Here is a 24,487-nt window from a genome sequence, read left to right on the forward strand (position 1 = left end):
GAAAATGCAAAATTGTTTTGCATTTTTATTTTGTGTTGGGTGTGAATAGGTATTTAGAGAGGGGAAACAGAAAAAGGGAATGGGGGATGTGTGCATCAGAGGACTGGAGAGGTGTAGGACAAAATTGTTTCCTTGGAGAAAGGTGGACAAAGGATCTGCAGGGCAACAAAAGGGAATATGAAAAACATGAAGAGAAAGTGACAAATGAAGGCTGAAGTAGATAGGCAGGGCATAGGGAGAGGGGGAGAAAAATAAGACTATAGGAAAGAAGTAGAGACAGAAGGAGAGCCACGCATGAGAACACTTGTAAATTGCACATATACATGACAGGCCTGTGGATGAAGGCTGGAGCTGTCTCAGCGTCTGCTTGTTATAGCAGTCTTGCTTCAACACACACACGCATCAAACATCACTAATGCTATCAATCTTTCATTAAAGTTAAACTATGGATGTATCCGAAATCGCATACTTCCCTACTATATAGTAGGCAAAAAAGAAGTATGTCAAATTCACGGTACTCACAAAAGAGTAGGAAAAAAGTACCCAGCTGACCTAGTACTCCCAGCGAGATTCTGAAGTGTGCATGCATACAATAGACCATTTACTATCCCATGAGGCCACAAGACGATTTGTGAATGGCAGTGGAGTAACTGTCACTGGTAGGTCACACGATAAGGGCAACATGGTGAATGTATTATGTCCAGATTACATTCATATTACACACATTCATACTATATAGAACAGCGCTCTAGTGGTTAATAAACAAAACTGCATGCATCTTGCAGAAGAACATTGTAGTCGGAGCTACAAATCTCTGTATATGTATATGACGAGTCATGTGGGTACTGGGCTACTCCGCAGCGGTTGTCGTCCCACCCGGTCTAAAATAGTCGGAATATAATCACTTATTGTAGGTGTACTGTAGTGATTCATGATAAGACTAAAATACATTTTGGAAGATGGATTCATAATGTACTCGCTTATTACATATATTTTGTAGATTTTGAACAAAAAGGTTTTATTGTGTACCTTTAAGTTATGTTCTGGTCAGGGCCATGGCATGGGGCTAGTGAATATTTCTCAGGGTATATTGGTTCACTTAAAGCCCTGGTCTGCTCTATTAAGTTGTGGCACTCATATCATGTCGATATTGTTTAAATCTGTCTTGCGTCACATCATGTTCCCCCCTCTTCTACTTATCATTTTCATTTCTTGTCATTTTTCAGCTGTCCTTAAAAAACAACAATAAAAACTGCAAACAGTCCTAATGATCTGAGCTGTAGTTTAGTGACATTGCGCAGCCCTAAAATGTGGATTTTCTGTTTTTCTGTAATATGTTGCGATATTAAAAAATACAAAAAAACTTACCAGATGACTTCAATAGCTATATTTGGAAGGAATTATTTTAGAATGATTGGGGTGATTTTGTAGGAGATTTTGTACATTTGTATAGAAAATAAAGATAATTTAGATAATTAACTTTTTTAGTCCCCCTTAATCCACAACAATTAATTTCAATTTAATGGTATTCAGAACAGAACAGGAATGAAAAATATGAGTATAAAACAAACATAACAGCGTTCATTATAAATGCCAAGACTAAACAAATTTATTTAAAGCAAAACTAAAAATGAGATGATAAAAAAAAAAAAAACATGACTTGTATTCTAGGAAAAGTAATAAAAAAATATATAAATATTTTATTGTACTCTGTAAAATTACAATAGTTATATTTACGTGTTAATTTCTTCATTTTCAAAGTTAAACTGCTTTTATTTTTTATAAACAAAATTTAATTAGTATTTGCGCTGGATGTTTCAGAGTGAAGAACGGTGCTGTTTATTTAAAAAAAAAAAATCTATATATCCTGTAATAAATAAAAGTAATTTATAGTACACTGTAAAATTACAATACTAATATTTACATCTTAATTTATAGTACACTGTAAAATTACAATACTAATATTTACATCTTAATTTATAGTACACTGTAAAAATACAATACTAATATTTACATCTTAATTTATAGTACACTGTAAAATTACAATACTAAAATTTACATCTTAATTTATAGTACACTGTAAAATTACAATACTAAAATTTACATCTTAATTTATAGTACACTGTAAAATTACAATACTAAAATTTACATCTTATTTTAGTACACTGTAAAATTACAATACTAATATTTACATCTTAATTTGTAATACACTGTAAAATTACAATACTAAAATTTACATCTTAATTTAGTACACTGTAAAATTACAATACTAATATTTACATCTTAATTTGTAATACACTGTAAAATTACAATACTAAAATTTACATCTTAATTTAGTACACTGTAAAATTACAATACTAATATTTACATCTTAATTTATAGTACACTGTAAAATTACAATACTAATATTTACATCTTAATTTATAGTACACTGTAAAATTACAATACTAATATTTACATCTTAATTTATTGTACACTGTAAAATTACAATACTAATATTTACATCTTAATTTATAGTACACTGTAAAGTTACAATACTAATATTTACATCTTAATTTATAGTACACTGTAAAATAACAATACTAATATTTACATCTTAATTTATAGTACACTGTAAAATTACAATACTAATATTTACATCTTAATTTATAGTACACTGTAAAATTTCAATACTAATATTTAAATCTTAATTTATAGTACACTGTAAAATTTCAATACTAATATTTAAATCTTAATTTATAGTACACTGTAAAATTACAATAGTAAAATTTACATCTTAATTTAGTACGCTGTAAAATTACAATACTAATATTTACATCTTAATTTATAGTACACTGTAAAATTACAATACTAATATTTACATCTTAATTTATAGTACACTGTAAAATTTCAATACTAATATTTAAATCTTAATTTATAGTACACTGTAAAATTTCAATACTAATATTTAAATCTTAATTTATAGTACACTGTAAAATTACAATACTAAAATTTACATCTTAATTTAGTACGCTGTAAAATTACAATACTAATATTTACATCTTAATTTATAGTACACTGTAAAATTACAATACTAATATTTAAATCTTAATTTATAGTACACTGTAAAATTTCAATACTAATATTTAAATCTTAATTTATAGTACACTGTAAAATTTCAATACTAATATTTAAATCTTAATTTATAGTACACTGTAAAATTACAATAGTAAAATTTACATCTTAATTTAGTACGCTGTAAAATTACAATACTAATATTTACATCTTAATTTATAGTACACTGTAAAAATACAATACTAAAATTTACATCTTAATTTAGTACACTGTAAAATTACAATACTATTACAATAAATTACAATTCATTTTCAAACTGCAGAGCTTTTATTTTGGCAGTTTGTCAGCAAATAAATATATGCACCGCTGTGTGTTTCAGAGTCAAGTGTGGCACTGTGTTCATTTCATTTTAATTCGCTATATTGTGCATATATAACGTTCCTCCATCAGACTCTGAATCAACATCCCATCATTTCTCTGCACACTGTCCCAAAGCACACCGCCATCCCCGCTCTGGCCCAACCCCTGCCTCCCATTCTCATACCAGTCAGTCAGCAGTGCCAGGCAGCCACACTAACGCCATCTCTTTCATCTCTCCTTTCTCCAGCATATTGGCTTTTCATGCATGGGTTGTGTTTAGGCCTGCAAGCTGCCACACTACCACAGCTCATAAACACGCAAGGGCTCGGCACACTTCAGGTTTGTGCATCTTGCGGGGACCACTGACACATTTCGACACAAGCGGCACTCATGTTTTGAGTCGAGTCTCATAAAGCAAGGGCTCCCGATTCTGGTTGCCAGATCTTTTTAGTTATTTTTTTGTAATCCAAACAACAACTGAGGTTGGACACAACAGCATTGGGACTGGAGGGCGTTAGTCTGTATCACTATTCCAGAGTGATTCCTAGCTGCTGTGCTTCACGCCACGCGATTCATCCCGCTAAAGATAATGTGGTAGACACTGTGGTGGCTGTTATGTAATCCAGTTTCTTCAGTTATTAATAATGTCCTGTCAACATGTCCACTTCTTTCTGTTCTTTTTAACAGGCTCCACAGCTCCCTGCCACCTCTGAAATACCTAAAATGATCGGTTGATAAAAGATTCGCTGTGCGACGTTAACGATGACAGATACAGATACATTGCGCCGATGACAGATACATTGTTAGTCTGCAGTACACAGTATATTAGGCCAAAAACATTGACAATGGGTAATGGTGAAAAGTGAATAATTTCACTGAATAGAGTCATAAGTTATTGTAACCGAGTCAGAATGAGTAATGAAAGCGTTCAGTTCACTAACAGTGATTGTGGGTTTGGATGTTTTGGCCAAGATTACAAAGGCTGAATGATGACGTTAAAGCCATCATGTTGACATGAAAATGAACCCTATTTTTTATTTAAATGCATGTTATTGGTCTTATTGTGAAAAATTCACCTGTGTATATGTTTCATTTTTTGACCTTCCCCACCCTACGTTTTTGTTCTTTTTTGATAATCTGTTACACTCAATAAGCATTTAATTTCAAGGAAAAAATTTTCTATTGATAGTTTTCAGTATTTACGCACCATGCATTCTGGGATTGCAGCAAGTGAACATTTTGTCCTCAAAGTTGATGGTAGAAGCAGGAAAAATGGGCAAGCGTAAGGATTTGAGTGAGTTTGACAAGAGCCAAATTGTGATGGCTAGATGACTGGGTCAGAGCATCTCCAAAACTGTAGCTCTTGTGGGGTGTTCCCGGTCTGCAGTGGTCAGAATCTATTAAAAGTTGTCTAAGGAAGGAACAGTGGTGAACCGGTGACAGGGTCATGGGCGGCCAAGGCTCATTGATGTATGTGGGGAGCGAAGGCTGGCCCGTGTGGTCCGATCCAACAGATGAGCTACTGTAGCTCAAATTGCTCAAGAAGTTAATGTTGGTTCTGATAAAAAGGTTTCAGAATACAAAGTGCATCACAGTTTGTTGCGTATGGGGCTGCATAGCTGCAGACCAGTCAGGGTGCCCATGCTGACCCCTGTCCAGCTCTGAAAGCACCAACAGTGGGCACGTGAGCATCAGAACTGGACCACGGAGCAATGGAAGAAGGTGGCCTGGTCTGATGAATCATGTTTCTTTTGCATCATGTGGATGGCCGGGTGTGTGCGTCGCTTACCTGGGGAACACATGGCACCAGGATGCACTATGGGAAGAAGGCAAGCTGGCAGAGGCAGTGTGATGCTTTGGGCAATTAACAATAACAGTAAGAATTGAAACATCCTCATAGGACTGTTTGAGTTAGGACTTTACTTTTATTAAAATTAACCATTGATCATTCATAGTTGCATCATACATTTAGATCATGATAACCACCGTGGTAAAATATGACTATGTGGTTTTTTATGGTATTTGTTACGAAAAACAGTAGCCTAAATAATACATGTTTTAGTATAAATGCACATGCACAAATGCTACAGCTTAACAATTATATTCCATTACTCCTTTAATACATGTCTACATTAATAATAATAAAATACGATATGAATATTCCACATTTCTGCCATGATACCATTGTGCAGTTCAGGGGCAGACTGGCCATCTGGAGCACCGGGAGTTTTCCCAGTGGGCCGCTGTACAATGTGGTCTGGCCAGTTAAGCCCTGTTCACACCACCAGTGACTTTATCGCTGTATGTCACTAGTCTCTGTACTGTGAAGACGCTTGTGGGTGTTGCCAGAGTGCTGTTGCTCTTTAAATGTTATTGCTAGACAGCACGTCTGGCCATATCTTTAGAAAATGCAATAGAGAGAGAGTGTTGTGATATGAACTACAGCAGTATACAGTGTATTAAATCATTAACCAGATTGAAGGTAGGGTAGGTCATTTTTTTATAAACACTTTTTGTTATGCTGGTTGAAACTCAATAATAGAAGTGGTCTAAATATTAAAACATGTACATATATATTCTGTGGAAGTCCCAGGACCACAAAAAATGTTTGTCCAATCATGATAATGATATGTAGTTCCTTCTGAACCAAAACAATGATCTTATGTCGTAACCATAATTACAAGATGGCAACCCGTGATGTTCTGCCCAGAGCTGTCACATCCACAGACTCAGATTTATGCATTTCTATGTCAACATTATCAATGCCAAAATGATTCTTCAGCTGTCAGGTTGTACAAGTAAGAGCTCTGTAAGTTGTTTACGTTCATAATTATTGTAATGTTATGTGCTTTGAGACATGAGGTAGTTTATTGCCATCTCTCGTGATGCATTGCAGACTCTGCTGTGTGCGTTCATGTGTTTTGGAGGAGGTGTGGCTTTGGAGAGCGCTCTGAAGGGAGGGTGGGATCTCATGCTTTCAAAGCTAGCTTGCTATTGCTAGCCTCTCCGAAACTGCCTACCCTCCTTTTAACGATTGATTGATCAATCAATGAATTAAACTCACTCGTACTGCCAAAAATGACTAAAACGTCATTCGAATTTGAAAAAAAATCTATTTTCTTGTCCCTTATATTCAGCATAATGCAGGGGAAACTGTTATATGGACTGCAGCAGTGCTAAATTATATAATATGCATCATATAATTAAAGGTGCAATCGGAAATAAACAACTCAGAGAGCTTGTATCTGACTGCTGCAGATTATTTTCTGTGTTGATACTGTTGACATGGAAACGCATAATTGCGAGTCTGAGGACGTGAACAGCTCCTGTTGGAAAATCATGGGTTGCCATCTCTTAATTTCAGTAGTTATGGCGTGAAAGCAGCATAAGCTCGCTGGTTTTTATTCTGTAGGAACTGTAAAAGGTGGCTGCTGTTTGTTTGCGGTGCTCAGTGACAGGGTGCGCGAAGGTATGTAAAAACATTTGTTGACAGGTAGCATTTTATGCTGCTGTTTAAGCCGAGCTGATAAATGGTCTCTTTGGTGGAGTTTAAATGAGTGTTGAATGTTTGTTATAATTGTATAGAGGAAAATTATATCGCAATAATTATCGTTATCATTATCGCCTAGCCATATTTATACATACAGTATTTTTTTAACTAGATGAGTAAAGTTTGATGACAAACATTGATGTTGGCTTGACAATGTCAGGTCTGAAATAACAGCTTATAAAAAAATGTTACTAGCATGTTTTAGCATGTTGCTAACATGAATTAACATGTTTTAGCAAATTGCTAACATGAATTTGCATGATTTAGCACGTTAACATGACTTAACATGTTGTTAGTATATTTTACCACATTGCTAGCATGATTTAGCACTTTGCTAACATGAATTATCATGTTGCTAGCATGTTTTAACATGTTGCTAGCATTAATTAGCATGTTTGAACACTTTGATGTTTTAACACTTTGAACAGAAAAGATATACCACAGTTTGGTGGTTGTAGCTTGAAAGCTTTAGAGGAAGATACTGTTCAAATTTTGGCTCAGAAGAAGTTTAAATAGGGGTTTTTGTAAGTGATTCTGGGTCAGTGAGTCATTTAAATTGTTATGCTTATGTTGCATGCAGTGACAGTTCAGCATGTATTTGATGTGTCATTTCTGTTAGCATTAGCACAATTGTGTGCAGTTCCGGCCTAAGGCTGAAGCTCTTCTGTTAACATGATGAGGACATTGACAGGCATTGACAGTGTCATGCTGCCAGGTGTGCTTGTTGGTGATGCATGAATTGTTTAAGAGAGACAATCGCTACGGCTGTGCATTTTCTGCCCCACACAGGCAGGGGTTATTCCCATATTATTGTCTAATACGCAAGAGGGATGTAATGTGTTTACACCCTTCAGGTTTCAGCTAAAGGTTTACTGTCAGTCACAGGCATCCAGAGCTTTCCCACAGGAGCAAATGAGGAGAGGGAGAGGAAGAGAGAACCTGTTCGGCATAATAGAGCTGTAGATTGCACAATGTGAGACAGTCAGGAAGACAGGCAACCGTAACGGAGCTTGTTTAGATGAACGTAAGATGAGGCGAGACCACAATAGACTCATCCAGAGAGGAATGTACAGTCACAGAGTCTGGCATACAGACAAGATTTCACTTCTAATGAAAGTTTGAATGACATTGTGAGAAAATGAAGAGCTACACTAGGTTACTTCTGCATGTGAGAAGAGACTATAGGTCTGTTCCAAAAATTATTGATCTGCCTACCTAGACAACAATTAAGGCACTATATATTCTGACTAACTTTGAACAAAAATAGCATTGTATCAATTGTATTTCACTTAATACTAAAAAAGCTATCAATGGTCAAAATTGGGTTAAACGGATCGTAGTTGATTTGACCAGGCCCCACAGTTCGGCATGCATGTGATTCGCAAATTAATTACAAAGTTTATCATTTGCACATTCAATTGATTTTACACGATTCCAGCACAAGAAAAGGCAAAAGAGAACTCAATTTGGTACTTGCACCCACAGGGAGCTGCGTTTCAATACCTCGTGAACACAGAACGGATTCCTCATTCACATCTCCTTGCTCTTGAATGAACTAGGGATGAACCAATATGAAAATTTTGGCCAATACGGTAACCGATAATTCGTTATATTTGAAAGCGATAAACGATATTTTGGCCGATAAATCTGAATAAAATTTTTATTCAATTTTTTAGAGCCTGATTACAAAAACAAAAGTCTCACCATTAAAAGCCATGTCCAAAACACACAATTATAATGTTTTCATTCCAATTTTATGTAGCCTATATGACAGACTTGCACTGCATATGTTGAACTTAACTGTATTTTCCTTTTTGAAGTGATTCCAATCATATTTTAAGCAATTCATAACCATAATGGTAAACAGTGCATATCTGAAGTGTCTTAGCTGAAGGAAATAATCCATTATTTATCGGCTTTAATGCAGTGTGTATATATATATATATATATATATATATATCTCATGTTCTCCAACCAATACGACCAGGTATTGGTCGTTTGTCACTTCCCTGAAATACGACCCATAGGAGCGTTTACTAAAGTTGCGCACCTATCGACAACAGGACACTTTCATTTTAATTCATGAAATACAACCCATAGGAGGATTTGCTAAAGTTGCGCACCTATCGACAACAGGACACTTTCATTTTAATGCATTGTTCCCTTTTATCTGCGTCATATTTCGGCTTTCGCGTAGCTCAATTGGCAGAGCATTGCAATATATAACAATATGCAATCATGTGATCGTGGGTTTGATCCCTGGGAACGCACATACTCATAAAGTATATATGCACTATAAATCACTAGGGTAGGTTTAGGGGTGGGTGTAGTCGTTAATAAAAAAAAAAGAGTTTTGCTAAATGGAAATAGGACAAATGGTGTAAAAAGTCCACACATTGCATTTAAATGAACACGCATTTTGATTGGTAACACGACAGTCAGAATGACAGATGTAACACGATACTGTCATTATTTTTACGCCAGCTAGAGGGCGCATGACTTTAAAACGTAAATATAGATCGTAATAAGGTGCTTGAAAAGGACTTTTTTTGGAGGACAGTCATATATATATATATATGTATGTATGTGTGTGAATGATACTAAAATAACACTGCATTATGCATTTTAGCATAATTAACTCAAGCTATATCTAATTTTGCCGTGTGCAGCTCATTCTTGATTCATTTTTTGTGCATACTCTTCTATATGAATGTGCTATGCTCTGGATGTACCTTGTTTATATTTATATGTAAATATGTGTAAATTATACACCCCTGAGGTACTCCAAATAAGAGCGAGTTGCCTGTTTTTTTTTTCTTTTGCTGAAGCGCACAGTGGTTTATTGTTTATTAGCTCCAGAATAGAATATTTTGCTGTGTTTATGGTGTGCATAGAGAAAGAAAGAGCTGCTGCAGACCTGCACATTGGAGATTTAGTCCCAAATCACAGTGTATACTGTGTCTGAACCGGCCACACTTCAGTAGTCACCGGCTGTTGCTCGGCAACATGCACCACAGTCCAACATCTTGTGAAGTGTAGAGCCAAGCTGCTGTTTTCCATCTCACCCTTGAACCGCTCTCTCTCTCTCTCTCTCTCTCTCTCTCTCTCTATTCATTTTGCTCTCCATTCCTCCCTACGGAGACTGTTGTTCATCAGGCATTTCACACATTCTCCTGTTTCTCTCTTGTCTATTCTTCCTATTAAGTTTCTTCTCACTCCGATAGGCCGCACGTTGTGCTCTGGACCATCTCGTTATTGTTCACATTTACACAAACTTCCTGTCTATCTCATCATATTTCAGTCTTTCAGGATGCTGTGTGAGTGCGTCTTAGCCCTCTAGAGTATTGGGAGAAGGCAAAGATGGGGACAAATAGGGACATTATGTTCTTGTGGAAGAGGCATTATGTTCAGATGATGCTTCTGCGTTGTCTGTCTTTCTCTCTCGCTCTGTCTTTCTCTCGCTCCCTCCATCTGACTGTACCATGACGTCTTTTGGTGGACTCTCACACTGAGTCAGAAAGGTGCCAAACGATTTGTTGAAATGCTGTCGCTTTGCACAAGTTTGCTTCATCACATTAAGAAGAAAACCCTTAAACCTTTTACATATTAATTGTGTCTTTTTAGATGAGTGCTTTCTAATTTGTGGTCACTCATCTAAAAGGCCAAAGAGCCACTAAATCAATGTTTTTTTAGCTCATGATAAACTGGATAGCATTAGCGTTAATTAAGTAAAGAGTTTCAGAAATGAGTTATCTGTCCATGGTATTCTGTATGCGCTAGAGCTGCACAATTAATCGTTAAAAGATTGCGATCTCGATTTAAACATCCATGCGATCTTATTCCTAAACGACAACTGACAAAATCACATCAGAACAGTCTTTTCCGAAACATAGTATTGTTATTGTGTTATAAATATATTATCACAGAAGAACTGGAATAGAAGTTTATAGTTCAGATATAAACACTGATGTCTACTGAAGCAAAATACAGTAAATCACCTTTAGAAAGTAACATGGTGCTTCAAATAACGATTGTATCGATTACAACGTTACGGCACCAGGTGGCGACAAGTACCTGTTGAAAAATGTTTTTGTTATTGAATCGTTCATACAAGACATTCGTTCAAAAAATCCTGATTCATCGAGTAATGAAACAAGTTTGTTTGATTAATTGCCTAAATTATTACATTATTTGCTAACTGCATTCTTTAAATTGTAATGTTGACATGCATTCTCTGTAAAGCTGCTTTGAGATGATATGTATCGTGAAAAGCGCTATACAAATAAATGTGAATTGAATTGAAAAATGTGAAACAAAAAAATTGTGATTCTCAATTTATCCAGAATCATGCAGCTCTAGTATGCGCATTATTGCTCTATATGCGTATTGTTAAATCTGCAGTCTATAATATTAACAATCTAATTTAAAATGCTAAAAATCTCCCAATAAAAACAACTTAAATCATATTTATTTTTATTTTCCCTCAATAATTATTGTTTTTATTAAAGAACATGCAGTTCTTGAAACTTTTTAAATCACAAAATGAATTAATTCATTTATCTGATAATAAAAATGTTTGATATAAAGCAGATTTGTCATAATTACAGCATGAATAGTGAACATAGCCTATCTTAAAACATATTTTTTGTTTTGTTTTCTTGTTTTAAACGACCTGAAAGGGTTAACCACAAAAATCACAAGATTAATCATGATTAATTATTCTAATCTACTGATAATGCTAATAATTTTAATGTTAAAGATCTAAACAAAGCAACAAAAAATGTATATTTTTCCTACTTCTCAGACTTTTATAGGGAAAAATGCCTTCATAATCTCACCTGTGTCTCATTGGATGTTTCAGAAGAGATCTCAGCAGTGTGGTTTTGCCAAGATAGCAAAGTCTTTACATAGATTTTGTCCCATTTGTGATTTCATGAAATGGTGGTGGCGTGACTCATGAATATTAATTACCTCATGTAGAAATAATTTAACAATCATTCACTGCTTTGTTCATTTCCAAGTCAAAACTGAAATGTAAACAGAAACATTACTAATGTTTGAAAATCATTTAAACAATTTCCGTGCCATTTCAATTTTATTGAGTTGCATTGAAAAACTGTAGATTTACTTCAGGTTCTAGTTGGTCACACAGATTCATCACACTGACCAATAGAAAGCTGATTGGTTTTTCTGAAAATGACTCCTGTGTGTGAGCCTTGGTGTGATTATCACATCGCTATACTATTGATTATAGATAATGAACCTTTTTCTCCTCAAAAATGCGTCTATATTTCGACCGTGTATTAAGATTTGTTAACGTACAGAGGACAAGGAAACCAAGCATGTGCAAATATGCAGAAGTAACACAAATGCACCCACACACACTTTTTCGAACGGGCTGTTTCCTTACCGCTGTTCAAATCCTATGCTAGGCCTAGTCTCATTATCCCAGCAGCAGGAACATGAGATTTCTCTTTTTCCCCCTCAAGTCAAACATGAATTATTTAGCTTTGTGTTGATCACGTTGAGTCTCTGCCCTGAGCTTCCCTCCCCAGTTCCCCTACTGTATTTCTCTCTCTCTCTGAGCTCTGTCTGTTGTTGCTAGCCTCTACTCAGCAATACAAAATGCATGTTTTGCTCACAGAATTGCCCATATCTCAGAAGTCTTATTCTGAAATCCTGCTCCGAGAGAGTATGTCATCATGTATCCGAACAATGTTTAGCCTTTCTTCTCAATGGCACTGTAACAGCACTCAGTAATTATTTCTGTACAGTGCGGGACGAATCTTCGCTAGCACACACACGTAAATAATTCACCATGCCAATGTTTTGTTGAAGCCAAGTCCCACATTATCAGTGTACACATTAGTGAGTCATAATGGAAAGAAACTGCATTTGCCCCAATTTTTTGGTACAGATATTGTATTCTTTATCTAATTTATAAATTGAATTTTCACGCAGCTGAGGATCGGTACATCGTTCTCGCTGCACCTTTATCAATTATTCACATCCAGCTCTTTGGAAGCTTTAATAAGCAGCTTTTCAGTCAACTAACTCATAGCAGTTCCGGCTTTTTTTTTTGTGATATAAGGCTAATTTTGCATTGCTGTAAGTACGCTCAATGAACAAATGATGATGCAAGGCTGCCAAGGTTAAAGGAGTTGATAGAGAGCAATTTATGTTCTAAGAATGGATCACAGTGGTCACTTATCTAAATAATAAGTGAGGTCAGTTACTTTTTGATTTTGTTTTTTTAGTGGTGGTGCGTTATTTAGCATGTTAACTTAGCGTGATAAAATTGAACCCCATCCAGCTGTTGCTGAACATCCTCTAAGAAACACATCTTTATGGGGTCACATAGACCTTTAGGCAAGACACTAACTAGTTGCCTTTGGAAAATATGTACACTACCGTTCAAAAGTTTAGGATCGGTAAGATTTGTAATATTTTTAAAAGAAGTTTTGTCTGCTCACCAAGATTGCATTTATTTAATTAAAAATACAGTAAAACAGTAATATTGTGAAATATTATTACAATTTAAAATAACTGTTTTCTATTGGAATATAATATAAAATGTAATTTATTCCTGTGATGGTAAAGTTGAATTTTCAGCATCATTTCTCCAGTTTTCAGTGTTACATGATCCTTCAGAAATCATTTTAATATGATGATTTGCTGCTCAAGAAACATTCATTATTATTATCAATGCTGAAAACAGTTGTGTACTTTTTTTTCAGGATTCCTTGATGAATAGAAAGTTCAAAAGAACAGCATTTGTCTGAAATACAAAGCTTCTGTAGCATTATACACTACCGTTATTTACTGTTTAAAAGTAAGGTCAGTAAGATTCTTTTTAATAATACTTATATTCAACAAGGATTCATTAAATTGATCAATAATGACAGTAAAGAATTTTAAAGTTACAAAAGACTTCTATTTCGAATAAATGCTGTTCTTTTGAACTTTATATTCATCAAAAAATCTTGAAAAAAATGTGTTACGGTTTGCACAAAAACTGTTTTCAACATTGATAATAATAAAAAAATGTTTCTTGAGCACCAACTCAACATATTAGAATAATTTCTGAAGGATCATGTGACACTGAAGACCAGGGTCATTATAGTTCATTAAAACCATAAACGTTTTCGTTACTTGAAATAACATATACATTAACTAAAATATTTTTTATATATATTTTGTTTCAGCTAGTTTGCGTTTTCTCATTTTAATTTTGTTTAACCTGATGTAAAATTAATGAAAACTATATAGAAAAAAACACAGAACAAAATCACTAAATCTTTAAAGGGGTGGTCGATTATGATTTCACTATTTTAACTTTAGTTAGTGTGTAATGTTGCTGTTTGAGCATAAACAACATCTGCAAAGTTACGATGCTCAAAGTTCAATGCAAAGGGAGATATTTTCTTTTACAGAAATCACTTTTTAAGGACTACAGCAAACGGCTGGTAGGGACTACAATGAGCTTGATTTTCACAACAGATTAACATGACGGCACATGCTAGTCACTGAGTTGAATCAACTCCACATCAACTACATCAATTTATCCACTAACCGTTCAGAAACGTCCAGTTTCATTCTAAAAGTTGTAACATCTTCCTGAGTCTCTCCATCAGTGTCCGACTCCGGTTTGAACAATGTAAGGCTGAACACCGTTAAGGCCTTTGCACACTGAGTCCGAAATTTTCGCATGTGTTTTTTCGTATTCGTAATCCTAAAAATTCGTCACGCGCAGAGACCTTGCACACTGAGTCCGATGCGTATTAATGAATGAGTTGCGAAAAAAAAACGCAAAACAATACAAAATGAAGTCTTCAAGCAGTGAGAACGATTTAGTTGTCCTCTCTCTCCTTAAAAAGAGGAAATATTGGGTCCATCCAATTTCGCGATTGCATAGAGAGAAAGAAGAGTTTCACCTCATCAAGGAGTTGCGTGGTTATCCCAAGCATTTCAAAGTTTACTTCAGGATGTCAGTGGCTCAGTTTGATGCTTTGCTACTGCCACAATCTGTCTTTGTATTCCTCACGTTGTTTGTCATTCAGTGCTGCTGTTTTGTGCTGTAGGCAACATGGATCAACTTGTGAGATGGCATTCTGGATTTTTGCGTTCGCGTACGGTGGCTCTGAATTGTCAAAACGTCTCTCAAAATGCGTGCCACGGATGCGAAAAACGCAGAAAATCGAACCTGATCTGAATATTTTTTTGACGGACGAAAGTTGTCAAAACGTCTCTCAAAATGCGTGCCACGGATGCGAAAAACGCAGAAAATCGAACCTGATCTGAATATTTTTTGACGGACGAAAGTTTCGGAGGCAGTGTGCAAACGTGATTGACATAACATGAGGTTGAATTTATTTTTTAACGTGCAAAAATTTTGCATGCGAATTTCGAACTCAGTGTGCAAAGGACTTTACTGACAATCGTTATTTTGGCTGCGTGAGATTCTCCAGCTTTGTTGTTATTGAGCAACCAAACCGCGAGCTGTTAAGGCTCCGCCCTCTTCTGGAAAGCATCCGGGAGCAGCAGCTCATTAGTATTTAAAAGGACACACAAAAACGACGTGTTTTTGCTCACACCCAAACGGACGAATTTGACAAGCTATAATAAATGATCTGTGAGGTATTTTAAATTACATTTGAAAATGTATTATGATATTCATTATTAAATATTTTATTATGAAAAATGTTTTTCTTTTACTGCATCCTTGATGAGCATAAGAGACTTATTTCAAAAATAAGAATAATGTAGTTTAGCACACCACTGATGTTTTGGGCAGCCATTTTGATTTAACAAACCTGCATTCTATAAACAGTTAGTGCGGTCTCAGAAAGTATTTCAATTATAGCCAGATGTTGTTAGTTACAAAATATATCCTCAGTAAAAAGTTGAAATTGACCATTCAGTTATGCTTTTGTGCAAATGTCAAGTTCTGATGTATTCTTTTTTTGTTTTGTGCTCCCTTCAGCCGTTCCCTTCCCCCTGAGTCACCGCCTCACCATGAAGGAGGTGTTTGACTGTGAGGGGAAACCAAGGGTGGATCTACTGAAAGCCCACCTCACTAAAGAAGGCAGAGTGGAAGAAACCGTGGCCCTCCGAATCATAAATGAAGGAGCCTCTATCTTACGCCAGGAGAAGACCATGCTGGACATAGAGGCACCTGTCACGGGTACTTCCTATTTCTTTTTTGGCAGATTCACCTCACGTACAATATGAAGGGAAATATTTACAAAGTGCTAAAGAGGATAGTTTAATTTGACTTGTATTTAAGTGACTATGTGTGCAGAAGGGTGATATATTTTCAGACATTAGTCGATAAAGAGCGTCTGTACATTAGCATCTGTGTGTGTACATAATGCAGTTTGTTATCTGACGCCGTCTGCATGTGTTAACTGTATATCAGTGACAATCTGCTTTGATACCGTCAGCAAACAGGACTAAAGAGCAGCGAGACAGCGAGAGTTTGAGAGAGAATGCACAATCCTGACCTCAAATACAAAAATAAACTCCAAAGCACCCAACTGGCAGTTCAAAGAATGAACGAGCGAAACAAGCACTCGAGATGTTTCCGTATGAAGTTTACCTGTGAAGGTAGCTGTCACTTTAAAGTTTGAGCTCTTTTAAACTTGCGAATGTGTACATGTGTGCATTTCTCAGGTATTTTAATTCCCTCCTTAGCTGTCATCACATCAACCATGAAATGAGAATAGAGGAAAAGGAGTTTTAATATAAAACTAGGGTACTGTACGTACCACATGAAGCATGTCTTTATCTATTCAATGGCTCGTCTGAGCAGCGCGTCTCTTAATGTGAAGCGCTTTTTCGCTTTTATCAGTGTCTTTGGATAATCAATAGAGTTGAGTACTTGATACCCGCGTCCATCTGCAGGAGTGTGTCAGCACACCAGCTGGCCGTGATTTCCGCTGTCTCATTCGCGTATGAGCCGCTTACTCCTGAAAGAAACAGGTCCTTGTGTAACTGCACCAAAAAAATAAATAAATAAATAAAAATACGCAGAGATAATGGACATAGCTTGATTAATTTTTCTTTGTAATGTGATTCTGCTCTCCCAAATGGTACATCTCTTTCACACTGGCAAAATTGCAGTATTTTTAATGCTGTTTTCATGCCTTTTGTTGTTGTTGTTGTTGTTGTTTATTTAATTTGTAATGACGTTGCTATTTGCACAGCAAAAAGACATTTTCTTAATCAGTATTTTTTAGGGGTGTAACGATACCCTCATGTCACGATTCGATACATATCACGATACTGAACTCACGATACGATATTATTGCGATACTCCAAGACATATGGTAAAAGGATAACAAAAATGTACTGTTGTTTAAAATGCTAAATTTGGTATTACATTGGGAGTGGAAATGAATAGTCTTGGACTTGGTGCTGGTAACCCAATGCACAGGACAATAAAAATATTCATGATTCTAATGCTAAAACACAGATTTAATTTAGATGAAAATGTTTCACTCAGTCACTGACTTGATATTTAGAATAATATTGGCCACTTTTTACTGGTAACATAAGACATTTTTTACATTATATGTAAAATATATATATATACAGTGCTTCCCACAGGTTTGAAATATACTTGCGGTGATAGCCGGGCGAAAAGTCCTCCTATTACCCACGGCACAAAAATGCTCTACTACATGTGACAAACAAATAATGTAACAGTATTTTTATTTATTGAAATTAATTTTAATTACATAGCATATTACACTTAATTACATACTAATATTATGCATTATTATGCATTGTAAATTATGCAAAATTACAGCATTTAAATGGCTCACCTTTTCCTATGTTCTCCTTGCTGTCATATAATGTCTCTCTCTGTGAATGGGACACAGATTTGACTGGTAAAATTTATAAAATGAATAATATATGTGTCAAATGTTCTTAGTCTTTTCTTCCTGTGGGGGAGACTACAATAATTTACTATGAATTAAATGGAAATCAAATTAAATACAATTTATTGTGTAACCAAAATACCAATAATGCCCAAAAGAAAAAGAAAAAACTTAGCGTGTGACTTTTAATTATAAACAAGTCCGAAATACACTGGTACTCTTATTTTGAAATGTCTGTACTATTGCAGGCTGATCCTTCAGATTCTTACAATCGTCTAAAACATTTTATATAAAGGCCATAAAGTAGACTTTGTAATAATTCATCAACTTGAATTCATTAGCAATCGCTTGGCATAAATCTGCGCTTTTCATTGATTGAGAATTACTTTGAAACAGTCTGAACGTAGAGTCTGAAGCGCTGTTGCGCGAGCATGTAGAACGATAAAAATGCTCGTTTTAGAAGAAAATTTCAGACGGCACTTAGAGGCTTTTGCATCTGAAGTCTTCATATATATATATATTAGTAGTTTAATGTAGTACTGACAGTAAAACTCTGTAAACTTAATTTTTTTCTCACACAGTAATTTTCCTTTTGGGTGAACTATGCACAATATTGTCACTATCCATGATACAATATAGTTGCATTTTTATATTGTGACATGATATATTGTTACACCCCTAGTATTTTTGTTTTGTTTTCTAGTGTAAGGATATAAAATACCTTAAAAAAAAAAAGATACATTTAGCCTACTTGAGAAGCAACATGTTTCTAATGTTTTGTTTCGAAGAATATATCTTGAATTACTGATTATATAAAAAAGTTATTGTTTTACAATGTGGGAGGGCTGCAAAATTGAAACAACTTGTGTTAAAATCACTGCACCAAAGGCTGTTTTTGGCAGCTGAAAAAGTCACACGGTCACAAGCTTCGGTGCATCAGGAGTCGCTCACTGCTGTGTTTAAAGGCACAAAGCATTTGAGTTCACTCCGGTTCAGTCGCAGTCTCACAGGAAGAGTTCAATTCCACGGTGCACTTAGATTTGTCTGGTACAGTGCAGCTGTTAAAATCCATCAGTTGATCAGAGCGACCTACAGAGCGAGAGAGAGGGAGAGATAAAGAGAGAGAGAGAGTGGTTCTCTGCTGCAGAACACACCTACACCTCTGAGTCATCTGCATCTAACAGCTCAATATTCTCTTTCTCTCTCTCTCTCTCTCTAAATCTCTTCCCATCATCCAGTTCTGCTTGCACCCTGTGTGCCTGCAGTGGGTGATGTGAGAATAAGCATCTCCCCCCTCCACACTCAGCACTGCACAGTCACTGCCACACATGAAGAGAGATACTTACAATTATCACCATTTACAGTTTACTGTGTGTGTGTGTGTGTGTGTGTGTGTGTGTGTGTGTGTGTGTGTGTGTGTGTGTGTGTGTGTGTGCTTGGTTGTGTGATGTCTGTCCCTGAGCTCAGAATATTTGCCCAGATCAGCCAAAATTAGGCCAAGTGAAGTTTATGCCTGCCGATTGTCTATTATTAATATCAAAGGGATATGAAATATGCAGGAGGCACAGTGTACACGAGGACCCATCATTGTCAATGGATCCGCTTCCTTTGTGATGCAACATAATGGCAAACAAAGACATATCTGCTGCTGTTTGTCACTACCTTCACCCAGCTGTGTGGCCATCACCTCATGCTATTGTTAATCAAGACTGCTTACACAATCACACAGATACACACACACACACACACACAGAGAGAGAAAGAGAGAGCGGTGGTTCAGGCCCATTCATTTATGCTGAGAATGATTTGTGCTGCTTGCTGCTCGCTCATTAAGTCCAGCTTACATAATGGAGAGGAGAGGATGAGGAGAAGAGGAGAGGAGAGGATATGAATAGAAGATAAAAAGATGAGAAAAGTGGAGGAAAGAGAAGAGGAGATGAACATATGGGAGAATAAGAGGAGCAGATGAGAGAAGAGAAGAACAGACGAGAAGAGAGGTGGGGAGAAATAGGAGATGAACAGATAGGAGAATAACAGGAGCAGATGAGCGAGAGAGAGGAGAGGAGATGGAGAGTGGGTGACAGCAAAAGAGAGATATCAAAAGATGAGAGGGGAGAAGATGAATTGTTCCTGTCCAGGAGAGGAGGTGAAAAGTTGAAAGTAGTGGAGAGAAAAAGAGATGAACATGTGAGATGATGATTTGAGAAGGGAGAAGAAAGGATGAAGAATGAAGTGAGGTGAGGTGAAGAAGAGATCAACAGAGGAGAGGAGAGAGGAAAGGAGATGAAGATGAGAGAAAGGAGGAGTTGAACAGGTGGGAGAATAGGAGTAGCAGATTAGGGGAAAGAGGAGAGGAAACGAAGAGAGGAGAGGGGCTGCTTAGATGTGAGAAAATGAGAAAGGAGAGGAGATGAATAAATGAGGTGGATGAGATGAACAGATGAGCAGAGGGGAGATAAATAGATGGGAGAATAAGAGGTGAGAGGAGGTGAAAAGAGAAACCTAAAGAGAGTGTATGAGAAAGGGAGGAGATGAACAGATGAGAGGGGACAGGATACATCAAAGAAATTCTGGGAGAGGTTAATGGAAGGAGGGAGAAAAAGGAGATGAACATGATATGATGGAAGGGAGAGGAGATAGGCAGATGACTGGAGAGGAGCAAATGAGAGGAGAGAGGGAAGGAGGAGAAGAACAGTTGAGAGGCAATTAGGAGTGGAGAAGGGAATTAACAGATGGAAGGATGGGAAGAAAATTAAAGAAGAAAGAAGAGATACAATGAGAAATTGAGAGAAAAGAGGAGAGTAAATGGACAGATGGGAGTATAAGAGGAGAAGATGAGAGTGAATAGGCACTGTATGAAAGAATTGTTGGTTTAACTTAAAAAAGTAAGTTTCCTGGTTGCCTTAAAATTTTGAGTTCACTGAAATTAAACATTTGAGTTAATACAATGAAGGCGATTGATTTAATCAACAGAAACTCTAAATATTATGTTCTCCGAATCACGTTAATTATTTAAGTTGATTTGACACAAGAAAAAATGTTGCGACAACAAATCATGAAAATATTTTTTTACAGTGAAAAGATGAGGACAAGAGGAAAGGATCTGAGGTGAACAGATATGCGGAGAGGAGAAACAGATGGGAGAATAAGATGAACAGAGGAGAGGAGAAAAGGCAGATACAATAAACAGGAGATGAAGAAATGACAGAAGGAGATAAAAGAGTAGAGGAAATGAACAGATGAGAGGATATGAGAGAGGAGAAATAGGAGTGGATGAAAGGAGAATGATGAGAGGAATCAAACAAATGAAAGGAGGAATGGAGATGAACAGATGAGACACAAGGAGCAGATGAAAGGAGAAAAGAGGACATGAACAGTGTGAGGAGAGAGAGGAACAAAGTAGAGGAGATGAATAGAGGTAAGTGGAGGAGAGGTGAAAGGAGGGGGGATGAATAGATGTGATCCTGTTCATCTCCAGGAGAGGAAAGGATGGGTTACAAAACGAAAAGAAGGGAGAGGAAGGAGATGAACGTATGAGATGATGATTTGAGAGGGGAGAAGGAAGGGAAATGAGATAAGCAGATTACAGTAGAGGAGGAGAGAAAATGAGATGAAGAAATGAGGGGAGAGAGGGAGAGAAAAGAGGAAGGGAAATTAACAGATGGGAGGATATGAGCAAGGAGAGAAGAAGAAAGATGAGAGGAGTCAAACAAATGAAGGGAGGAAAGGAGATGAACAGATGTGATAGAAGGAGCAGATGAGAGGAGAAAATGGGGAGATGAACAGAGGAGAGGAGAGAAGAAAGAACAGGATTAATAGATGACAAAAGAGGAGAGAACAGAGGAGATGAATCAATGAGATGATGATATGAGAGGAAAGGAAAGGAGAGGAGATAAGCAGATTATAGAAGAGGAGAAGATGTGAGGAGGAAAAAAGCAGATGAAGAGGAGAGAGGAAAAGAGATGAAGAAATGAGAGGAGAGATGGAGAGAAAAGAGGAATGGAAGTGAACAGATTGGAGCACATGAGCGAAGAAAGTTGAGAGGAGTCGAACAAATGAAGGGAGGAAAGGAGATGAAAAGATGAGATAGAAGGAGCAGATGAGTGGAGAAAAGGGAGAAGAACAGTGAGAGGAGAGGAAGAAGAACAGAGGAAAGGAAGTGAATAGATGACAAAGGAGGAGAGAACAGGAGATTAATCAATGAGATGGCGATATGAGAGGAGAGGAAAGGAGAGGAGATGTGAGGAGGAGAAGAGCAGATGAAGAGGAGAAAAAGGGGAGAAGAACAGTGAGAGAAGAGGAAGAAGAACAGAGGAGAAGAAGTGAATAGGTAACAAAAGAGGAGAGCACAGAGAAGATAAATCAGTGAGATGATGATAGATAAGCAGATTACTGAAGAGGAGCAGATGTGAGGAGGAGAAGAGCAGATGAGGAGGAGAGAGAAAAATGAAGAAATGAGAAGAGAAATGGAAAAGAGAAGAGGGGAAATGAACAGATGGGAGGATATGAGTGAGGAGAGAAGAAGAAAGATGAGAGAAGTCAAACAAATGAAGGGAGGAAAGGAGATGAACAGATGAGATAGAAGGAGCAGATGAGAGGAGAAAAGGGGAGATGAACAGTGAGGAGAGGAGGTGAATAGATGACAAAGGAGGAGAAAACAGAGGAGATAAATCAATGAGATGATATGAAAGAGGAGAGGAAAGGAGAGGAGATAAGCAGATTATTATGGAGGAGACAAGCAGATGAGGAGGAGAGAAGAATAGAGATGGAATGAGAGGAGAAATGGAAAAAGAGGAGGGGAAATTAACAGATGGGAGGATATGAGTGAGGAGAGAAGAAGAAAGATGAGAGAAGTCAAACAAATGAAGGGAAGAAAGGAGATGAACAGATGTTATAGAAGGAGCAGATAAGAGGAGAAAGGGGGAGATGAACAGTGAGGAGAGGAGGTGAATAGATGACAAATGAGGAGAGAACAGAGGAGATGAATCAATGAGATGATGATATGAGAGGAGAGGAAAGGAGAGGAGAAGAGCAGATGAAGAGGAGAAAAAGAGGATATGAACAGTGAGAGAGGAGGAAGAAGAACAGGAGAGGAGGTGAATAGATAACAAAAGAGGAGAGCACAGAGAAGATAAATCAGTGAGATGATGATAGATAAGCATATTACTGAAGAGGAGCAGATGTGAGGAGGAGAAGAGCAGAAAGAAAGAGGAAAGAGAAAAAGAGATGAAGAAATGAGAAGAGAAATGGAAAAAAGGGGAGGGGAAATTAACAGATGGGAGGATATGAGTCAGGAGAGAAGAAGAAAGATGAGAGGAGTCAAACAAATGAAGGGAGGAAAGGATATAGATGAGATAGAAGGAGCAGATGAGAGGAGAAAAGGGGAGATGAACAGTGAGGAGAGGAGGTGAATAGATGACAAAAGAGGAACAGATGAGATAGAAGGAGCAGATGAGAGGAGAAAAGGGGAGATGAACAGTGAGGAGAGGAGGTGAATAGATGACAAAAGAGGAACAGATGAGATAGAAGGAGCAGATGAGAGGAGAAAAGGGGGAGAAGATCAGAGGAGAGGAGGTGAATAGATGACAAAAGAGGAACAGATGAGATAGAAGGAGCAGATGAGAGGAGAAAAAGGAGATCAACAGAGGAGAGTGAATCAATGAGATGATGATATGAGAGGAGAGGAGAGGAGAGGAGATAAGCAGATTATAGAAGAGGAGAAGATGTGAGGAGGAAAAAAGCAGATGAAGAGGAGAAAAAGAGGAGATGAACAGTGAGAAGAGGAAGCAGAACAGAGGAGAGGAGGTGAATAGATGACAAAAGAGGAACAGATGAGATAGAAGGAGCAGATGAGAGGAGAAAAGGGGGAGAAGAACAGAGGAGAGGAGGTGAATAGATGACAAAAGAGGAAAGAACAGAGGAGATAAATCAATAAGATTATGATATGAGAGGAGAGGAAATGAGAGGAGATAAGCAGATTATAAAAGAGGAAAAGATGTGAGGAGGAAAAAAGCAGATGAAGAGGAGAAAAAGGGGAGATGAACAGTGAGAGAAGAGGAAGAAGAACAGAGGAGAGGAGGTGAACAGATTGGATATGAGTGAGGAGAGAAGAAGAAAGAGGAGTCAAACAAATAAAGGGAGGAAAGGATATGAACAGATGAGATAGAAGGAGCAGATGAGAGGAGAAAAAGGAGATGAACAGAGGAGAGGAGGTGAATAGATGACAAAAGAGGAGGGAACAGAGGAGATGAATCAATGAGATGATGATATGAGAGAGGAAAGGAAAGGAGAGGAGATAAGCAGATTATAGAAGAGGAGAAGATGTGAGGAGGAAAAAAGCAGATGAAGAGGAGAAAAAGGGAAGATAAACAGTGAGAGAAGAGGAAGAAGAACAGAGGAGGTGAATAGATGACAAGAGGAACAGATGAGATAGAAGGAGCAGATGAGGAGAAAAAGGAGATGAACAGAGGAGAGGAGGTGAATAGATGACAAAAGAGGAGAGAACAGAGGAGATAAATCAATAAGATGATGATATGAGAGGAGAGGAAAGGAGAGGCGATAAGCAGATTACAGAAGAGGAGCAGATGTGAGGAGGAGAAGAGATGAAGAAATGAGAGGAAAAATGTAAAAAAAGAGGAGG

The 24,487-nt window shown here is 37.0% G+C and overlaps 2 protein-coding genes across 6 annotated transcripts in view; one reads left to right on the forward strand and one right to left on the reverse strand.

Annotated features, from left to right (window-relative positions):
• LOC125252666 (serine/threonine-protein kinase pim-2-like) overlaps positions 1–24,487 on the reverse strand; it is a 681,247-nt gene that overhangs the window by 301,885 nt on the left and 354,875 nt on the right. The gene's annotated exons all lie outside the window — the stretch shown is intronic.
• ppp3ca (protein phosphatase 3, catalytic subunit, alpha isozyme) overlaps positions 1–24,487 on the forward strand; it is a 63,479-nt gene that overhangs the window by 7,981 nt on the left and 31,011 nt on the right. For all 5 annotated transcript variants that reach the window (XM_048166138.1, XM_048166139.1, XM_048166135.1 and 2 more), the window contains exon 2: positions 15,948–16,148. In XM_048166138.1, the coding sequence (XP_048022095.1) occupies positions 15,948–16,148 (201 nt within the window). The remainder of the gene's footprint in view (positions 1–15,947; positions 16,149–24,487) is intronic.

This window comes from Megalobrama amblycephala, linkage group LG18, assembly GCF_018812025.1.
Source record: "Megalobrama amblycephala isolate DHTTF-2021 linkage group LG18, ASM1881202v1, whole genome shotgun sequence".
Taxonomy (NCBI): domain Eukaryota; kingdom Metazoa; phylum Chordata; class Actinopteri; order Cypriniformes; family Xenocyprididae; genus Megalobrama; species Megalobrama amblycephala.